The sequence below is a fragment of the Pelobates fuscus genome, chromosome 2 (assembly GCF_036172605.1).
Source record: "Pelobates fuscus isolate aPelFus1 chromosome 2, aPelFus1.pri, whole genome shotgun sequence".
NCBI classification, from domain to species: Eukaryota; Metazoa; Chordata; class Amphibia; order Anura; family Pelobatidae; genus Pelobates; species Pelobates fuscus.
This window is the reverse complement of record NC_086318.1, coordinates 306149843-306172260: the sequence shown is the minus strand read 5'-3', so window position 1 is coordinate 306172260 and position 22418 is coordinate 306149843. Positions and strand designations below refer to the sequence as shown.

Here is a 22418-nt window from a genome sequence, read left to right as displayed (position 1 = left end):
TGTGCTCTGCATAGCGAGCCTGCAGGTTGCTGCCCTTAAAAATGCCTTGCGTGCACAGCGTCTGCTTCATTACCTGTTCGGGTCCTGCGCTATCCGCATGGATCACCACTCCCATCACAATCAGCACCAAGTAAGGCAGATTTTATACAGGAGCTGAGTGTGATAAGCCTTATGTGTACGAGTTATATTAACAGTTAGTTATACATTAGTTTCGCAGTTACTATTGTTGTTGCATATTGTCATCTGCTACCATTAGACAAATTACTATTTCACTATTGACACCTGTTTCTATCAGGTATAAATACGTTTTTCGTTCACATTCCAAACAACTGCCTCTACAAGGCCACGTTGTTACACAATTGGGTATTGGGGTACAGGGGCTTGATTCCTGCCTTGCCTCGTCAGGCCACGGCTTCACTCGACAACTCGTCATACGTTTATTCAAACTCACTTTCCGTAACAATCATCCTGTTACTACCTTGCTAATTTCACCCTCCTCTCTTTGTCAGGTACTATCACGCTTTCTTGGCACAACGCCTTCCTACATCTCCCTTCAGGAATATATAGTAGCCATCATGAGAATCTACAGCACCCTCAGGGTCTATGGATCCTGTACAGCTATATCTCCAAGAACAGCACTATCTTGCATATAATTTTCTTTCCCTCGACCACAGTTCCTTTCCTCTTCTTTCTTTCTCCTTTCCCTCACCCTTTTTTTTTTCTTTCTCCAACTGGGAATCTCCAGGTACCTATCATAAACCACAACTTGGGTTTGCCAAGCACGTTACGTTACCCCCTTATCAAGCCCCCGTCTAGGGTCAGAGAACTGGCTATCTAGGGTTAGGAGCTGGCCTTAGCTGTACAACGTAGCTGGTCCCGTGTTGTGGTCGTGACTTAAATATGAATATTAATCTCTTAATACATTATAATGAAGCAATACGGAACAACATTAATATTTTTATAGTTCATGGTATTATGGTCGAATATGTGGATAGAAAATACACAAAACGTTGTAATATTAAATGTATATTTAATATAACTATAATAAATAAACAGATGCTAGCAGAATGTCAATTTACCACAATAATTATACAATACAATACTACACAAAACGCTATTGGTTGCTAAATGTTATACAAAAGGCTATTACAGTTGCTATATGTTACAGTGGATTCATATTACTTACAAGGCCCCAGCCCTTTGGCTGGGGTTAAGTCAGAGCTGGTACTACATCTTAGGTCCAGTCAGGTACAGACAAAAAAAAGACAGAGTTTCTCCTACCTCTGTTTTTTTTTTCAGTGTAAGTAGGCTGGCCTGTGATGTCACTGCCAGAAGCACATGTCTTCCTACACACTGCCCCTAGTGGTGCCTCCAGAGCATTACACTAAATATGCTTTCTTTATGATGTAAAGTCATTCATTAATAGATACCATTACATCCCGCGAGGCCAACTCCCCAATCTCAACACAGAGATTTTCGCCCCTCGGCCCAAATCATAGTTAGAGCCTTGAATTCACCCACCTATCGGGTTTATAGTTAGGACCTCACCTGACACGGCTCTTTTGGATCTTTTACTGTCACTGAGAGGCCGACACCCTGCCACCATGCTAGTGGCTCGAGCCCCACGCCCAAATCATAGGTAGAGCCTCTCACCTGCCGCTTGGCAACTAGCAGGGCTTCACTTGTCACGGGGTAGAGAGCTTTTCGCTTCGGCACTAGTTAGCCAGCCAGTTCTATATTACTTAACCGTATTGTTGTTTATCAGTTCTTGTTGTTGTCATATTCTTTTTCAGTATGTCCTAAGAAGGCAACATCGGACAAGGGATTGCAGCATTTACATAACTATTAGGAATTACTGACCAAGAGACACTCGGTCTCGTACCTCACCCAACTGACAACACCCGAGCATAATCCACATTTCAGCATCCCCATCCGGTCACCCGGCTATTGGGGCTCGACAACAAGTTATCACCTATAACATTATTCGCTTGCACTAAGTTACATACGACAGAAACGTGACATTCTTCCAAGACTCAGTGGAACATGACATCCACAGGCATATCGATGAACTCGTAGCCTTTTCTGCATTTTTTGCCACCTTTCATTCAAACCTATATACAACACTATCGCACCAATCAGACATATAACAACACGTTCTGACAAGCCATCAGAACGTGTTCATCTCATTCCATATACTTAAACGTAACCTCAAACTCAATTGGCAAGGACATACCCCCGCCACAACCCCGCTGTTTTACGCCTAAAATCAGCGGGGGACCCCACCACAACCAGCCATGGCCTGTTCCACCACTTCTCGCAGCGCTAGAGTAACAGAGGTCAAGTCCGACCTCCAGCAAGCGCACCCTTCCCTCGAGATAACTAGGCCACATCCGGCCAAACCCAGAAACACATCTAGTCCAATGACCGACCGCAGCGCACCAGGGCACTCACCTGCAGGGCGCACTGCCAACAGGAAAGGGCGATAGCCCCCGAGAACCTTGGGGAAGAAGCATAATGCGGAACATGTCCAGATTGAAGAGCACCCAAGTCCGAAACCGTTACCAACCCATGTCATGCCACCCAGGGATGACAAAACCCCTGGTACCCCATGAGGCGGGACAGCTGACCCCGTATGAGTAGGAGCCACACCCCCCTCACGTATCCGGTGCCAGACCACCGAACCTCCGCTCCCGAAGGTGGAAGATCCAACCACTCGCTCCCGCCTCCTGGACCAAATTACACACGAAAATCCCACCCTCCCCAGTCCAGGGTGGAGGGGGGACCGTAACCGCGGAGATAAATCCAGTCAGAGACCAGCAAGGGAACCAACCACCCTGACTCCCACCATTCGAGTCCTCTGAACCATTGGCGCAGGCACGCCCAGCCTGTCGGTGTCCGTAGCCGCCCCCAACCAAAATAAATGCCCCTTGAATTCCCCACCATCCTTATCCAGGAATTCGCGCCCCCAAGAGGAACACCCCGACTAAATGGACGCAGGGGTGAAAAACCCATCTCCGAGAACCAAACAGGGTGAGAAGGCTGAATAATCCAGGGGACGGAACAGCACTCCCAATGAAAAACAGGCAAAGGACGGAACCCTGCACTGCCCCCGATCGAACGGTATAATTCAGACTATCCTGGAACTCATTACAGCATGGAAGGAGCCCAACCATTACCCCGTGCATTCCCTCTACCTCAGGAGGATGCAGAAAGTCAACCCCGCAACATCTAAGAATTCCACCCACTTGCCGACGACCGTAACATGAACGGGAAGCCGACCCCAGCCAATCGCAGAAATCGCCCCCAACACCCGTAACCAAACATGTAGATGAGCAGTCCAATCCCGGAACCCACAAAGAAACATTCCCATCCGTCCCAATAACAGAGATCAAAACGCACCGTGCTGAGGCGCCAGGCGAGCCCCAAGTAAAACCAGAGCCCGAAGCCCATTCGGTCCCAGGCCAAGAAGGGTCGCACTGCCAACCGCGGATGACAGTGCAAAACGTATCTACCACCAAACCAGTTCCTCCCAGGGACGATATGTGTCCTGAGAGCATCCCGATCGCAGAACCACTCATCACTGTCATGGAGCCCTCTCCCTGACCATGCCAACCAGAACACGTGGTGCACCCGAATATGCGCCAAGGGATGTACCCGCCACGACCCTCCCTGAGCCCCTAAAGTCCTTCTTAGTCAAGGGACCCCCCGTGGCAGGAGGGAACATACCATCAATAAAAAAAACCTCTCCCCCATCCGCTCCCTATTATTGCGCGCAAGCCAAGCGGGCCATAGTAGCTCAGCAACACCCAGAGTCACGTGAACCTGGGAGGCTCCGCTGGCCCTAACAGCTGCGCCAGACGCTGCAGGAAAGCATCCCTAAACATATGATACGGGAAAGTGTACCTAAACAAATGAGACATACTGAAAACGAAGGGGGGGAAAGCGCGGTCCTCGTACCCAAACTTTCTTCGTTCATACATATATATATACATATACATACATACATACACATATATATACATATACACATATTTTTATTTTTTTTATGCTTTGATTATTCACCACCTTGTACTTGACAGTTTAATCACGGTTGTATGTTCTGTTATGTGTTTGTCGTTTAATTCATTCCATGCGGTAATTGACACAATTCTTTTTTTTTTTTTTCTTTGTTTTGTTTTTTTCATTATTTCTGTTATTATTATTATTAAGAAGGAACAACGTATGCACGCGAAGCGCTAAACGAGGGGGGAAAGTACTCACCAGACGCAGAAGGACGAGGCAAAGAAACAGCAGTACCAGCATCCACAGAAGACAACAGCTGTGATCCAGGCACCACCTGCTGGACGGGTCCACGAACTGCAGCAGAGGAGAGAGCAGTGGAGAAGAGGAGAGCCCACGCCCCAGAGGAGATGGCCGAGGTAAGTGACCTGCAGGGTGGGGGGAGGGGGGGGAGGGGGTCCAGGCTAGATAGGGGGGAGGGGGACCAGGCTAGATAGAGGGCGGGGGAGAACATAGAGGGGATTACAGAAAGGGAATGGAGACCCAGGGGAGGGGGAAAGAAAACATAGGAGAGGGAAAAAGGACGGGAGAGGGCAGGCCCACTAGAGGGGGGGGGGGGGAAGGAAGCAGAAAATGGGGAAGAAGAGGGGGGACCAGGGGGCCCAAGAAAGGGAAAGCTGGGTCCCCTGGCAGAAGAAGAAGGGGAGACAGCCCTGGGAGCCTTCCTCACCGGCAGAGGAGGCTCCCGACGGGCAAAGAGACCCCCCCCAATCCCAAACGCCCGCCGCCCGGAGAGCTAAATCCGCCGCCCACCGCCCCCGGCCCGCAATCCAGCGCTGGCGGCCGGGGCGGATGGTGTGGTAGGGGGCCCCAGAAGGCCGCGCGGCAGTAGCAGGCCGCATCCCCGGCCTTGCAGTGAGAGCCCGCGTGGCAGTGGACACAGCAGGCCGCGCGGCGGTAGGAGGCCGCATCCCCGGCCTGGGAGTATCAGGCCGGGCGGCAAAGGAGGCTGCAGGCCACGCGGCAGTGGCAGGCCTCGTGACAGAAGGCCGTGCCACGCGCGCGGCCGCAGAAAGCCTCAAATCCAGGCCCCGGTTGGTAGGCTGCGTGTCTGGAGCCCCCAGACACGCGGCCCTGTTGATGCCTCGGGCCCGGGCTCCACCTCATCAACCGGGCCTGAGGAGTGGGATCAGGGGAGAGCCTGGCAGGAGGGTGGGAACGCCTGCCAGTGCTGGTGCGGCCCCCAGGGGCAGGGACCGCATGGGAGGCAGCAGGGGAGACCACAGGGGGTGCTCCAGGGAGAGGTAGGCCGCGGGGGGGGGGCCCACTCCGGTAGCCATTCCTCATTAATGCTTGTCAATTGTCCCCACAGGTGCCGGCCACCATCCACGCTGCAGCAGCCCTGAGGGAAGCCAGAAAGCCTCAACCATCAAGCTGTGTAAACCTGCAGGCCCAGGCAAACAGGAGCAGGAGGACAGAAAGCTGTTTGCTGGCCCGAATCCCAAGTGGTACTGAGGTAAGACACTGTCTTACACAGAACATAATCCCACCCACAGACTCTTTCCCAACCAATCCTATGCATCTATCCCCACACTCCTACATGTGCCCTTGTCCGCTTAGCTGCGCTATCTCCCCATCCCACCCAAGATACACTCATATGCATATATAAAAGCGTGCACACTCACACACTGACAGGTGCACACATACACACTCACACACAAACACAAACACAGGTACTCATGGAGTGGTGTATTTGTGTGCAGTGGTGTTGTTGGAATGCAGGGGTATATTTATGTGCTGTGTTGGCATTATAATGCTGTGATGTACGTATTGCCACATGCATAGATACACACTGACACAAGTACACATACAAATATATACATTCACACAGATTCACAGGCACACAAACACGGACACATTGGCATATATACAGCCAGAAACACACACTGACACACAGCCAGATACACACACAGCTAGATACACATAAAGTCATAAACACACACCAACACAAACTCAGACAGATACAAACACTGACACACACACAGCCAGATACACATAAAGTCATATACACACACACAAACTCAGTCAGATACACACACACAAACACACACATACAGCTAGATATACACACAGCCAGGTACACACAGTCAGATACACACAATATATAAGATCAATTTACATATTAGATCCACCCTCCTGTCTCCTTACCTTTTGGGTACAGAAGGGTGGCTTCCCTGGTGTCCAGTGGGAGCTGGATGGCCAAGACTGATGGGAGTCTGAGAAACCAGGCTTCCTCAGTCCCTCTCCTCCACTTCTACCTCCTCTGTGTGTGCCTCCTACTCCGTAGTCAGATACACAGCCCCCTCCTCCTTCTCTTCCTGTGTGTACCTCCTCCTTCCCTCGAGGCTCACTGTTACTTGGTAGGAAGTGATGTGACCTCACTTCCTCCCAGCAGGCCGTGGGGAACAAACAGAATGATAGGGGCCTCGTCCAGAGCACTAGTAAAGGGCTGGGACCCCTGATTACCTCAGATGTGGCTGCCCACCGGAACATTTCTCAGGATCCCGGTGGGCTTGTCAGTATCCTGTTTGTGGGCAGAGGCCCACGGGGCAGCTGCCTTGGGCCCACCAGAAGTAACTGAGCCCGCGGCAACTGCCCGTTTGCCCCTCGTTAAAGACAGCCCTGTATGGATGTAGGTATTAGGCAGTGTGTGTTTATGGATGTACATTGGGCAGTATGTATATATTAGGCAGACCTAACTGGAAACCATATTGGCAAAATGTAGGCCAAAATAACTGATCTAGAAGAATTCTCCAATTCAGCTACAGTCACAGTTCAGCTACTTTTGCTTAAATTTTGGATTTTGGTTTCAAACTCACTGCAATTCAGAGTTTAGTGAATAAACCTCTGTGAGATTGTATTTGCTTTCATGAGGGTGCGGCAAAATTGATCTTTGCCTAGGGTGGCAGAAATCTTTGCACCGGCCCTGGTCAGTCTCCCCCACACACATTCAACACTTCAGTCACTGCAGACAACACTAATATACAAGTGCCCAGGGTTCTAGGTGGGGGACCCAATCTGACATCCTGCCTACAGCCCTGGGCAATCTTAAGCTGGCGCTGGTGCCAGCACTGCTCTACTGCCCTCAAATGGTTTAAACAGTTTGACAACTTACCTGGACCATGTTTCTGTCAGTCAATGAGCATGATTCTGTATAGGGCCATGTTTAGCTCAGGAGAAAGCAGATGTGGACCAGGTGCCCGGGGACCTAGATAAGTTGCCCAACTGTTCTGAAATTGTTTGACTGCTTACTCTGGGAGGGCACTAGTTGGTTATTGATCTTGGAGTGGTGTGATGGTGCTTTGAGTGTTTGTTTAAGAAAAAACTAATATATAAATAAACACTATCATAAAATCACACCTTTATATTTTAATTATTATAATTCTTATTTTATAAATAAGCACTCAATATAAATTCAGCATAAAAATTGTTGAAACATTTATGCATTTAAGAAGTTTTCACTTATTTTATCCCATTGTTTTGAAAAAAACATGTATCTTAATTTATTTGCACATTTTTTTATTAGAAATTGACATCAGTTATATGAATATAATGTGGCAAAATTCAATTGGTTTCATCAATATCCCATGTAAACTTGATTTTTAGATCTTTCATTTTCTCTTCAAACACTTGATCAAACATCTCACTCTGTGCCACGGTCATTATATTTTTCCAGTCCCCAATGGTGCCTAAAAAGGGACAAATACTTATTACACAGGGTTAACATAAAAATACTTACAGTAACATTTCCAGAAAATAGGCTTAGCAATGTCATCAGAAAAGTGAAATAATTAATAAATTGATCTGTAATGTTGAGAAATAGTGGGGGGTGTGATGTGACCTCCCAAGCGCATGGAAGTAGGAGAGTGGTGGGGCTTATTGACAGGCTTAGCAACGGTTCCAAAGATCTTATCCCAACACTAAGCCGAACAACACATCAAAAACACACAAAAAGACAGAAAAACTAAACAAGGCGCACTTCTTTTCCTTGAGAGACACACAAAGCAAACCGCAGTCATCACAGGAACTAACCCAAGATGGCGGCAACAATGAGCAAGACCTGGGAACTATAGGTTGGAAATATCACCAGTGACTTAGGGGGTTCTCCAAAGTCTCCTAGATACAATGTCAGACAAGATTTTACAAATATTTCAGAAATCTGTGGGAAATATACGTACAGGATCTGGATGCCAGAACGTCCCACGTCATATTAATAATAGATGAATTTGCAGAAGCTCATAAAAGCCTAGCAACAAGTGGAAGCACAGATTTAGGTTTACGAAGCACAGCTTATAGATTCCGAGGACTGCTAAAGACTAAACAACTTGTACCTGCAGGGCATCCCAGAGACAGTCCAACAGGCTGATCTGCAGACCTTCCCGTGTGGTATGTTTTACATTCTTACACAGAGTCTCCAAACCAAAGTTCTTACTTGCCTCAGCCTCATCCCGAGATGTCTTTATGAGACTACATTACTTCCACGTCAAAGAGTCCTTCCTCAAGTCCAGCAGATCCAAGAAGGATTTACCAGCAGAGTATAAGAACATTCATATTTATGCCAACCTCTCATCTTACGATGTGAGAAATAGGAGGTTGCTTTAGTAGACCACTGACACTCTGAGGCAACACCACATACCCTATAAACGGGGATACCCAGTAAAGCTGATGCTATATCACCACCTGCCAAGGTACACTGCTAAGAAATGGGGACTTGTACATTCACCACATGGGATGGGCATAGGGCCCGCAAACTTGGATAGGATCAATAATAGTATTGAGGCCGCCCACAAGGCCCATTAAACTAAGTAAAAAAAAAAAAAAAAAAACTTAAAAATAGTACAGTAAGAAAACTGAGAACTCTGATGTTGGTTGCTGTACATTGGAGAGTGTTCAGTCAAGAGAGCCTCCTAATCCTGACTCAGTCCCCCATTATTAGTGATGTCGCGAACATAAAATTTTCGGTTCGCAAACGGCTAACGCGAACTTCTTCAAACGTTCGTGAACTGGGCGAACCGCCATTGACTTCAATGGGCAGGCGAATTTTAAAACCCACAGGGACTCTTTCTGGCCACAATAGTGATGAAACAGTTGTTTCAAGGGAACTAACACCTGGACTGTGGCATGCCGGAGGGGGATCCATGGCAAAACTCCCATGGAAAATTACACAGTTGATGCAGAGTCTGGTTTTAATACATAAAGGGCATAAATCACCTAACATTCCTAAATCACAATGGATATGGATTGACACCTGACATATGACATATTGACACCTTGACATATGGATTGACACCTGTCCTCAGAGACCCTGATACACACTGACACAGAGCACAATAGGGATTGATCCCCCTACATAGGGTCACTTGGCAGATATGTATTGACACCTGTCCTCAGAGACCCTGATACACACTGACCATGAATAGAGCAGAATAGGGACTGTTCCCCCTACATAGGGTCACTTGGCAGATATGGATTGACACCTGTCCTCAGGGACCCTGATACACACTGACACAGAGCAGAATAGGGAATGTTCCTCCTACATAGGGTCACCATTTTTAGCCCAAGGCAGCTCATCTCATCAGGCCTTTTTTAGTCGAATGTATCGCCCACTGTCAGTAATTTCAGGATCCATCCCTCATTCATCTTAATAAAGGTGAGGTAATCTAGACTTTTTTGACCTAGGCGACTTCTCTTTTCAGTGACAATACCTCCTGCAGCACTGAAGGTCCTTTCTGACAGGACACTTGAAGCGGGGCAGGCCAGAAGTTCTATCGCAAATTGGAATAGCTCAGGCCACAGATCAAGCCTGAGCACCCAGTAGTCAAGGGGTTCATCGCTCCTCAGAGTGTCGATATCTGCAGTTAAGGCGAGGTAGTTTGCTACCTGTCGGTCGAGTCGTTCTCTGAGGGTGGATCCCAAAGTGCTGTGGCGATGCATAGGACTTAAAAAGCTCTGCATGTCCTCCATCAATAACACGTCTTTAAAGTGTCCTGTCCTTGCCGGTGTGGTCGCGGGAGGAGGAGGATTACTTTCACCCTTTACCCTGTTAGATTCCCGTTGTGCTGTGACATCACCCTTATACGCTGTGTAAAGCATACTTTTTAATTTATTTAGCAAATGCTGCATCCTTTCCGACTTGTTGTAATTTGGTAACATTTCAGCCACTTTCTGCTTATACCGGGGGTCTAGTAGCGTGGACACCCAGTACAGGTCGTTCTCCTTCAGACTTTTTATACGAGGGTCCCTCAACAGGCACGACAGCATGAAAGACCCCATTTGCACAAGGTTGGATGCCGAGCTACTCATTTCCCGTTCCTCCTCCTCAGTGATCTCAATGAAGGTATGTTCTTCCCCCCAGCCACGTACAACACCACGGGTACCATATAGGTGACAACGAGCACCCTGGGATGCCTGTTGTGGTTGGTCTTCCTCCTCCTACTCAAAGCCACATTCCTCCTCTGACTCCTCTTCCTCACAATCCTCTTCCAGCGTTGCCGCAGGTCCAGCAAGCGATGCTGATAAGGCTGTTTCTAGTGGTGATGGTGACCACAACTCTTCCTCTTCACGCTCATCTACGGCCTGATCCAGCACTCTTCGCAGGGCACGCTCCAGGAAGAAAACAAATGGTATGATGTCGCTGATGGTGCCTTCGGTGCGACTGACTAGGTTTGTCACCTCCTCAAAAGGACGCATGAGCCTACAGACATTGCGCATGAGCGTCCAGTAACGTGGCAAAAAAATTCCCAGCTCCCCAGAGGCTGTCCTAGCACCCCAGTCATACAAATATTCATTAACGGCTTTTTCTTGTTGGAGCAGGCAGTCGAACATTAGGAGTGTTGAATTCCAACGTGTCAGGCTGTCGCAAATCAAGCGCCTCACTGGCATGTTGTTTCGCCGCTGGATATCTGCAAAGTGCGCCATGGCCATGTAGGAACGCCTGAAATGCCACACACCTTCCTGGCCTGCTTCAGGACGTCCTGTAAGCCTGTGTACTTATGCACAAAGCGTTGTATGATCAGATTACACACATGTGCCATGCACGGCACATGTGTCAACTTGCCCAACTTCAATGCCGCCAACAAATTTGTTCCGTTGTCACAAACCACTTTGCCGATATCCAGTTGCTGCGGAGGCAGCCACTTTTCCACGTGTGCGTTTAGGGCGGACAGGAGTGCTTGTCCGGTGTGACTCTCTGCTTTCAAGCAAGTCAAACCCAAGACGGTGTGACACTGCCGTATCCGGGATGTGGAATAGTACCTGGGGAGCTGGGGGGGTGCCGTTGATGTGGAGCAAGACGCAGCAGCAGAAGAGGACTCAGCCGAGGAAGTTATGGAAGGGGATGGAGTAGGAGGAGTAGAGGAGGTGGCAGCAGGCCTGCCTGCAAGTCGTGGTGGTGTCACCAACTCCTCTGCAGAGCCACGCATTACATGCTTGCCAGCCGTCAGCAGGTTTACCCAATGCGCAGTGTAGGTGATATACCTGCCCTGACCATGCTTTGCAGACCAGGTATCAGTGGTCAGATGGACCCTTACCCCAACACTGTGTGCCAGACATGCCATTGCCTTTTGCACAATCAAGTACAGGTTGGGGATTGCCTTTTGTGAAAAGAAATTATGTCCGGGTACCTTCCACTGCGGTATCCCAATAGCCACAAATTTGTTTAACGCCTCAGACTCCACCAGCTTGTATGGTAAAAGCTGGCGGGCTAATAGTTCAGACAAGCCAGCTGTCAGATGCTGGGCAAGGCGGTGACTTTCTGACATTAGCTTCTTACGCTCAAACATGTCCTTGACAGACACCTGACTGTGGGCAGATGAGCGGGAACTGCTCAAGGCGAGAGACGGAGTGGCGGATAGTTGAGAGGGGGCAAGGAGGACAGCAGTGGTTGATGTGGCTGAAGATGCTGGACCAGGAGGAGGATGGCGGCTTTGAGTTTGTGTGCTGCTTGTACTCATGTGTTGATCCCATAGGCGTTTGTGATGTGCGATCATGTGCCTACGCAAAGCAGTTGTACCTAGGTGGGTGTTGGACTTCCCACGACTGAGTTTCTTTTGGCACAGGTTGCAAATGGCATTGCTGTTGTCAGAGGCAGACACACAAAAAAATGCCACACTGCTGAGCTCTGCAATGACGGCATTCTGGTGGTGGACACAGCATGCGTTGATTGGCATGCTGTCGGGCTTACCCCGGGTGCCGATGCATGCTGTCTGACTGTGCCACTAGCTCCTTGCGACGACCTCCCCCTGCTTCCAACTCGTCTCCTCCTCTCTGTCTCCCCATCTGAACTTTCGCCCTGTTCTTCTTCTTGCCGAGTGGGCACCCACGTGACATCCATGGACGCATCGTCATCATCAACCGCTTCACTTGTATCTGACAACTTAGCAAAGGAAGTAGCAGCGGGTACAACACCATCATCACACCGTACGTCCATGTGTGTAATGCTGCCTGCCTGAGACATATCCCTGTTATCTACATCCTCTGGCAATAATGGTTGCGCATCACTCATTTCTTCAAACGGATGTGTAAATAACTCCTCTGACATACCAAGTGAAGCGGCTGTGGTGCTAGTGTTGGTGGTGGCGGCAGGCGGGCGAGTGGTAACTTAAGAGGTGCCTGAAGCTAAGCTGGAGGAGGGTGGTGCGTCAAGGTTCCGAGCGGAAGCTGTAGAAGATTGGGTGTCCTGTGTTAGCCAGTCAACTATGTCCTCAGAACTTTTCAAGTTCAGGGTACATGGCCTCTGAAAACTGGGCATTATTCTTGGGCAAAAGGGAATCACAGCACAAAAACCACGATGGCCCCTGCGGGGTGGCCTGCCTCTGCCTGTCATTTACTGTGAGACCAGACATGAGTGGCAATGTGCAGTGGCAGAGGTTGGCAGAGTACACGCTGTAGGCCTGACACCCGTTTGAAGACAACTAACTGCTATTCAATCTATAACAGTGAAAAAAGTTTTTTGTTTTTAAATGCACGCTATTGTGACACCAGATATGAGTGGCAATGTGCACTGGCAGAGGTTGGCAGAGTACACGCTGTTGGCCTGACACACAGACACTTGCAGACAACTAACTGCTATTCAATCTATAACAGTGAAAAAAGTTTTTTGTTTTTAAATGCACACTATTGTGACACCAGATATGAGTGGTGGCACTGGGCAAGTGGGCACAGTATCCACTGTGAGCCTGACACACAGACGCTTGCAGACAACTAACTGCTATTCAATCTATAACAGTGAAAAATGTTTTTTGGTTTTAAATGCACGCTATTGTGACTCCAGATATGAGTGGCAATGTGCACTGGCAGAGGTTGGCAGAGTACACGCTGTTGGCCTGACACACCCGCTTGAAGACAAGTAACTGCTGTTCAATCTATAACAGTGAAATAAGTTTTTTGTTTTTAAATGCACGCTATTGTGACACCAGATATGAGTGGTGGCACTGGGCAAGTGGGCACAGTATCCACTGTGAGCCTGACACACAGACGCTTGCAGACAACTAACTGCTATTCAATCTATTACAGTGGAAAAAACGGTTTGTGGGTTTTTAAATGCATGCTATTGTGCCACCAGATATGAGTGGCACTGTGCACACTGGCAGAGTACACGCTGTTGGCATGACACACAAACGCTTGCAGACAACTAACTGCTAATTAATCTATTACAGTGAAAACATTTTTTTTTTTTTTAAATGCAAGCTATTGTGACACCAGATATGAGTGGTGGCACTGGGCAAGTGGGCACAGTATCCACTGTGAGCCTGACACACAGACGCTTGCAGACAACTAACTGCTATTCAATCTATAACAGTGAAAAATGTTTTGGTTTTAAATGCACGCTATTGTGCCACCAGATATGAGTGGCACTGTGCACACTGGCAGAGTACACACTGTTGGCCTGACACACAGACGCTTGCAGACAACTAACTGCTATTCAATCTATAACAGTGAAAAATGTTTTTTGTTTTTAAATGCACGCTATTGTGACACCAGATATGAGTGGTGGCACTGGGCAAGTGGGCACAGAATCCACTGTGAGCCTGACACACAGACGCTTGCAGACAACTAACTGCTAATTAATCTATTACAGTGAAAAAAGTATTTTTGTTTTTAAATGCAAGCTATTGTGACACCAGATATGAGTGGTGGCACTGGGCAAGTGGGCACAGTATCCACTGTGAGCCTGACACAGAAGCTGGCAGGCAACTGCAATTAGATTACAAAAAAACAGCAGACTGATGTTCTAGGCCTAAAAAGGGCTTTTTGGGGTACTGTCCTTACAGCAGAGATCAGATGAGTCCTTAAGGACTGTAGTGGACACTGAATACACTAGCCTAGCTATACATTTCCCTATCAAATGAACAGCAGCTACACTTTCCCTACTCTATCTAAGAATGCAGCTTCAGAATGAATCTAAAATGGATGCTGTACAGGAGGTGGGAGGGTCTGGAAGGGAGGGTGTGCTGCTGATTGGCTGGAATGTGTCTGCTGACTGCGAGGCACAGGGTCAAAGTTTAGTCAATGATGACGAATAGGGGGCGGATCGAACCGTGCATGTGTTCGCCCGCCGTGGCGAACGCGAACACGCTATGTTCACCAGAAACTATTCGCCAGCGAACAGTTCGGTGCATCACTACCCATTATGAGTTTCTGAAAATTAACTCTGTGGAAGATCCCTACTATGTAATGGTGCCATTTGGTTTTTAAGCCCACTAACACTGTAGATTTTATTTTGTGTATATGCATATGAAATGTATATGATTGTTAAGCCCACTAACACTGTAGATTTCATTTTATCTATATGCATATGAAGTGTAATATGATTTGTAAAGAGTTTTTTTTTTTTTTTTTAAATCTGTACCTAATTAAATGTACACCTGATAAGGGGGCTTGCTGATCCCACATGACAAGGAGTTCAGAAATTATTTCTCGCCTAAATTGACACAATAGTGTATGGGTTTGAGATCAGGAGAGACCCCATTGTCACATAAAGAGTGATAGATGTTTCCTCAAGGGCCTAATAGTTTAACAAATGTTACCACAGCAATATATTTCTCTCCTCAGACCCATAAATACTGAACAAAAAATATTCATTGAGGCAGTCAGACCTTTATCCTCTTCTACATACCTTCCTTCTTCTGTTTTTAATCTAACTAATCCTTGTTTTACTTTCCTTTTCTCATTTATGTATCTAAAAAAAAATTCTGCACCATGTTGGGGTGGGGGGCATGACAGGGGGGTCACAATAGGGCATATTTATGCTGTATGAGTATGTAAATAGGTGACTATAAATAAATATGTGTACCAGTACCTTTACGAAGAAAACTGCCTTTGCTTGGATCAATGATATCTTGAGGTAAAAATGTATAGTTTGCCAGTGGGTCATGTCTCATGTTTTTAAATGTGGCTTTTTCCACCACAGTATCCACTGCTTCATCATCAAGTGTTTTGCCCAAAAAACTGCACATTTTCATTACTGCTGATCGCAGATCCTTTAAAAAGAGAAGTTTAGGACATTACTGGCTTATATTGACAGAGTACAGACCAATGCAAACTCTGCACACATACAGAGACAGAACATACAGGGAATAATATACATCAACATATGAGAAATCCACATTTTTTAAGTATACACAGCAAACAGAATTTAATTTCAAATTTAAAAATAAAAGATTTTAGAAGGTTGTCTAATGCTGATAAAGCTGTGTTTACCATACACAAATACATGTAAATTCAGAATAGTTTGTGTGTAAATTGCAATCAAAGGAATTACCCCACAAGTGATCCCATTGGTTTGCTTTCTTAGACTCAATGAAATATCAGCAGGATAGTTGCGATGTTCTCTCTACATTAAAACGTTTGCAATCATGCAAGATTGCCATGGTGGCTAGAGTGACCCTTTAAAGAAAACTACACAATGGAAAAAATATCCCTTGTGTAAATTATTTTTTTTGACAAATTCTAGGGAAATTAGTTACCGTATATCTCATAGGGGAATTTTCAAATCAATAGAAGTTATTTATGGGTGCAATTTAATAAATGTGAAAAAAGATGTAAAATTAATTTCTGAATTCTATAATCTGACCATGAATGGATTCCATACAAACCAAAAAGTAAATTAGATACACAACAATCTTCACAAAGCCTTATATAGGTATCGAAGGCTACATCTGAAGAATGAGATCTTGATTCTCTCTTTTTAGAAATCTCTTGGGGAAAGAATTTAATGGAAAAAAAAAAAAAAAACTAATTATCAATATAAAATATACAAAAGTGAAGGTTGAAGATACAGAAATAAAACTGCCCTTTCCAACCCAATTAAAGAATGTATACAAAAACCCCATCAATTATTGTGACAGACACAGGACACATACATTAAAAAAACAAAAACAGCAAAACGTAATAAGTAATGAAATCATTGGAGTATGACTGTATTGAGGTTTACGTGAAGTGAGTGACATGAGAGGGTACCAAACTAGATCAAAAACTGCTCACACATATAGCCATAGACCATGTTAGAATTAATAGGCACATTTTAGACTGGATGTATACAAATTAAATTAAATACATTTCTTTATAAACATAAACAATCACCAACCTTTTTCATTTCTTCATATGTCATGAAAAGTACATTAAACTCCTGCTTGTTGATGTACCAGCCTCTGAAATGATCAAACCAGGAACCACCTACCACTGTAAGAGAAAGTTAAATAAGTGGCATGGTAAACATGTTTAACCCCTGAAGGACTGAGCCAGCTGTACACGTTTTGTGGAATTGCGCTATGTCTGTTCAATCATAATTCACCTTTTTCATATTAAGTGCACCCACACTTATTATATATAATTTTGTTCAGGAGAAACAGGACTTTCGTTTCACATGAACTATTCATATATAAAACCATAATTCATTATGAATAAAAAGATTTAACCCTGTATTATGACATTCACAGTTAAATGACATTCATTCACAGTAAAAATGCCATGCAGAACAAAACATTTAAAAAAAAAAAATCTTAATTTCTCACTTTTTTAGATTCAAACTATATATAGTAAGGCATAGCCTGTAGTTGTGGGAGGGGTTACCCGGCTATAAAAGCTCAGGCCCCCTCTGGTTCAGCACTGGAATAGCCGGGTTCATTCGGAACCTTTGTACTTCCGGTTCGAGCTCGTCCCCACGTGATCCACTCCGGTCCGAAGTGCTTACCCTCTGCTCGGTACTATCCCTCCGTGCTCGGCGTCAAGCGCTCCAGCCCGGCAATCTACCGGGATCCCGACGAACTCCCATCCTCCCCAGCCAGACCCACGGCGGTTGCTGAATCCGGACACTTACTTACCTACTCCAGGGCCCAGAAACCGTGAGTCTCATCCACACCACCCTCAGCCAGACGCCTGGCATCCACGCACACTTGGCTCACCTGTTCCAAATTACGTCCTTATACTTACCCTACCGCTCGGTACCGCAGTTCCTTACCATCCGGTTTCACAGGTCACGCAGACCTCAAACCCTTACACTCCAACGCGGTTCGGTAACCGGCCACCCGGCAATTAGTGTATGCAAATTTCTTGCTGACAAAACGCATGTCAGCTCACAACGCCCCCTGGTGGACGAAATATATATTTATATCCGTTTACTTTCTCAAAAAAAAAAAAAAAAAAAAAAAAAAAAACAGACGACCCCTGGTGGCCACACATATTATGACACAATGTTAAAATAAGCAGTATATATGTATTTTTTTTTTTTTTTTTTTCCCCTTCTTTTTCCCCAGATTTCACTATTAAGTTATACTCCTGGCTATTATATCATAATGTTTTTCATGTGTAATATGTTTTGTTCAAATGTTTACTTGAACCTGTCACACATTTCCAAAAACCGGGTGAGGTTACCTATCACCTACACAGGTGTTTTATAAAAAAAAAAAATACATTAATTAATAATACAATTAGATATTTAAAGCTAAACTTTTGTCTTTACGCACTCGGTAAGGATTAGCTTACCCCATGTCAGGGGTTGTCCCGTCCTTTATCATGCCCTCCACATAAAAGTCACGACTTAAACCAAATACGTCCATCTCCTCAGGATTCACTCCTGGCCCAATTCGAATCCTGGTTCAACAACTCCCCTGATACTCGGAGCCATCATTGGACTCCCATTCCTAGCCTACCACTGGTAAATATTTAAGTTTCACCGCACTTTATCCTTAACCGATATTTAACAGAGAGGATACAAAGGATAACTTCTAACTCTACCCCCAGATTATTACCCCACCTGACGTCCAAGCTATCATCCAAATCAACATCGTTATTTAAAGCGTTAACAGGTAAAACCATTTTACTAATAAAAAAAAAAAAAATATATATATATATTTTCAAGCCCAAACCAATTAGCCGTCCCTAACCATATGTTTTATTTCACAGACGGAAAGGAAATAATAATAATCTATAAATCCCTCCAAAACCCAACGTTGGAAACTCGTACAACAAACAAATAGGTACGGTCGCACGACGATCACTACACTCCGACCCAGTATATATATATATATATATATATATACATATATAGGGCAGTCAACTGGCGTACAGCCTATAGCTAAGTTATTGTAAATTAAAAATGTTCCTGGGAGGCATACACCCATCCTCGTCGGAGGTATTCGCCCCTCGGCCCAACGCATAGACAGAGCCTCACAACAACCACCCTTGGTGGTCAGCTAGGGTCTCACCAGTCACAGCCAACTTACTTTGTCTTGTTACAGTCACAGAGAGGCCAACGTTACCGCCACGTCATTTAGGTGTCCCTCGTCCAACCGACCCTCCACATAGATAGAGCCTCTCTCGCCACTTGGCATTAGTAGGGCCTCACCTTCCTCATAAGACAGATAATGTTTCGCCGGCTCGGCATAGCTAGCACCAGTTGACTCAGGCAACTTCGCTCAGAATCAAAACCCGTCTCTTACCCTATTTTTCATTTTTTAGTATGTCTCAATCCCATGACCAAGAAGAAGAGCTGGCCATACCTGAAACCCCTACCAGACCCGCCACTCCGGCCGGCCCAAGCACACCCACCGAGAACCTAGAACCAGCCAGCCCATACGCTCTCCGGTCATGGACCATCCCCAAGCTCGCGGCTGAACTACGTCGCATGGGTGTCCCGTATCCAGCTACAGCCCGCAAAGCAGAACTATACAAACTTTACATTTCTAATGCTTGTACTCCCCAACCTGGAGTAGTTCTGCATTCAGAAAACTATAATGAGATCAAGGGTCTGATGTCATCCCTCTTGGCCTCAATTACCACGATCAGCACCAGGCTGGATAAACTGGAAACTCCCCAGACGGCGACAGTCACCTCGCCCACACCAATCCTCACTCCGGTCCTCCTCCCCCACGGTAATGACACTACCATAAACCCAATACCAAGCACATCCTCCCACATCATCACGCCTGCACATTTCGTACCCCCGACAATACGCAAATACATTCTGGAAGGCAAGGACATAAACCTGGTTTCTCTGCTAATCGCATCACAAGATGTCGTAGAGAACAAGGCTTATTGCTACGGTGATCTTTCGGTTGTGCTAAAAGCCAGAGATCCCAGGCTCAACCGGAAGCTCACCATACCGGAATTCGTCCTTGCCTTCGGCCTCTACCGTGACGTAATCTGTTCCACTTCCCCTCACCGTAGGGAGGAATTGGACTTGTACATGCACAAGTTGGTGGACTTAGGACACAAGTATGGGGGTTTTTCCTTCTATGATTACCACAAATCTTTTTCGGCCAAGGCGGCAGCATCCATAACTCAATTTAACACTCATACCAACTGGAGTAACATGGATACTGAACTCTTCTGCCGCCATTTCGCGGGCCAAAAGCCTCCATCCTGTGCCCTATGCGCCTCTATCTCACACTCCACCAACCTGTGCCCAGTCGATCCTAACCTTCCTACCACTAGTCGGGCTACCTTCGGTTCCTCCACTACAGAACACAGAGGATTGAAGGACAAGTTGGGCAGACCCATTATATACCTTGGCAAAGCGCAGATCTGCAACAACTTCAATTCAGGAAGTTGTGGGTTCAGTTCTTGCAGACTGCTGCACGTCTGCTCAATCTGCTTCCGGGCACATGCAAAAACTATGTGCCCCAATCGTCTGTACCCCAAACAATGACTAACCGAAGTTAGCATCGACAACCTGGCATTTTACCTCCAGGCACACCCTTCCCTTCACTTAGTCGACTTCCTCATTCAGGGCTTCACTGAAGGTTTCCACACGGGTCTAGTCACACTCCCCACAGGTGTTCTAGAATGTCCCAACTTACAGTCAGCTATCCTTGACCCAATCACTACACAGTCACTACTCAAGACCGAACTGACTAACGGCTTTATCATAGGCCCCTTTGTTCACCCTCCTTTCGCCAGCTGGCGCACCAACCCTATAGGTATTGCCACTGTCCAACAATAAAAACAATAAAAAAAGACTTAGTCCAACAATAAAAAAAGACTTATCTACGACTTGTCCGCTCCTCATTCTTTACCTACTCCCAGCATCAATTCGTTAATACCTTCGGAAGAGTTTTCCCTGCAGTATACCACAGTAGATGATGCCATTCAATCCATTCTGAGGGCAGGGGGGGGAGCCTGGTTAGGAAAAACCGATATTTCCAACTTCAAGCTCCTACCCATTCACCCGTCCCTGTGGCACGTGCACGGCATCAAATGGGAAAACAAATATTACTTTGCCACCCGCCTTACCTTCGGAGCAAAAAGTAGCCCGAAATTATTCGACATTTTTGCCGACACTTTATGCTGGCTACTCCTCAATGTCACTCACTGTCCCGCTGTTCTGCACTATCTGGATGACTTCCTGACGATAGAACCACCTCAGTCCGCACCAGTTAGTCTCCAGAAAACTTTGGCCTTATTTACAGCATTGGGGGTGCCACTGTCTCAAGCTAAGACAATAGGCCCTACTTCAAAACTCACGTTCTTAGGTATCAACCTAGACACCGTTACGTTACAGGCTAGTCTCCCTCGTGAGAAGGTGCAGCAGATCATTGAGATGGTAAAGTATTTTCTGGGGAAGGACACGTGTACCAGGTCAGACCTACAATCCCTACTGGGCACGTTAAACTTCGCCATGAAAATCATTCCCCAAGGTCGGGCGTTTATCTCAAGATTGCTGAACCTCCTCCCGTTTCTCAATACGGACTCCAGCAGGATATCGCTAGATATTCACGCAAGGGCAGACCTACTCATGTGGTTACGGTTCCTAACTCATTGGAATGGGGTAGCCATGTTCATTACACCTTTATCAGACTCCTCACCCATCATCTGGACCGATGCTGCAGCTCACACAGGGTTTGCAGCAATCTATATCAATGACTGGTTCAGAGATTCATGGCCGGTAGAAACCCTAGGTCTACCCTCATTTCCGAGTACATCGGCTCTATTTGAGATCTACCCAATAGTGGCAGCCGCAAGAGTGTGGGGACACTTATGGCAGGGGAAAGCGGTAAAATGCTTTTCCGACAACAAACCAGCCTGTGACATAATAAACAAGGGTAGATCCTCCTCACTCACCATCATGAGACTGATTCGAAGGCTGACTTGGTTAGCAGCGACACTACAGTTCCATATCACTTGCATCCACATCCCAGGGAAAACCAACATAGCCGCTGATGCATTGTCTCGATTTAACTTACAGGTTTTCTTCAAGACACACCCCACAGCCAACTCCAGACCGGTCAGCACCCCTCCATTCCGAGACCTCATCCTGGACTAGAAAGACTGCTATCTCACAGCAGATACCTAGCCGGAGCAGCCCTATCCACAAACACATCCCGCGCTTATAATCGAGCATTTAGCTTATACACCAAATTCACAACAGACCATCAGTTAACCAACACCCATTCTTTAGACTCCATTATCGCCTTTATTTCTTTCTGCCACCTTAACCTAAAATTAGCATTGAACACCATTAAACTATATCTCTCGGGTATACAACATCATATCATCAGTGCCTACCCTAGTACTAAACCCTTCATATCTTCCTATCCCGTAAAAAACATATTAAAAGGTATACTGAGATTAGACATACCCACTACCTCGTCTAGACTACCGATAGACGGTCCCAAGTTCCGCTCACTCTCCAATATTTTGGACTCCAAACCTTTCGAATCCCATACCAACCTGGTTATCAAGACAGCGGCATACCTAGCTTTCTATGGGTTTCTACGTCCAAACGAATTCACTACCAATAGTGTTTCTTGTCAGCCTCTCTACATTTCAAATCTCCAGAGAAACACAGATCACTACGTTCTCAGCCTAGGTCGCACAAAAACTAACCAAGTAGGCCCACCGACTAAGATCTGCTACTACCC

At 46.3% G+C, this 22418-nt stretch overlaps 1 protein-coding gene across 1 annotated transcript in view; it reads right to left on the bottom strand.

The window, feature by feature from the left end:
- Positions 1-7623: 7623 nt before the first annotated feature.
- LOC134585806 (amine sulfotransferase-like) overlaps positions 7624-22418 on the bottom strand; it is a 117277-nt gene continuing 102482 nt past the window's right edge. The window contains exons 5-7 of the mRNA XM_063441275.1: positions 16646-16740; positions 15359-15539; positions 7624-7748 (exon numbers count right to left, since the gene is read on the bottom strand). Coding sequence (XP_063297345.1) covers positions 7624-7748; positions 15359-15539; positions 16646-16740 — 401 coding nt within the window. The remainder of the gene's footprint in view (positions 7749-15358; positions 15540-16645; positions 16741-22418) is intronic.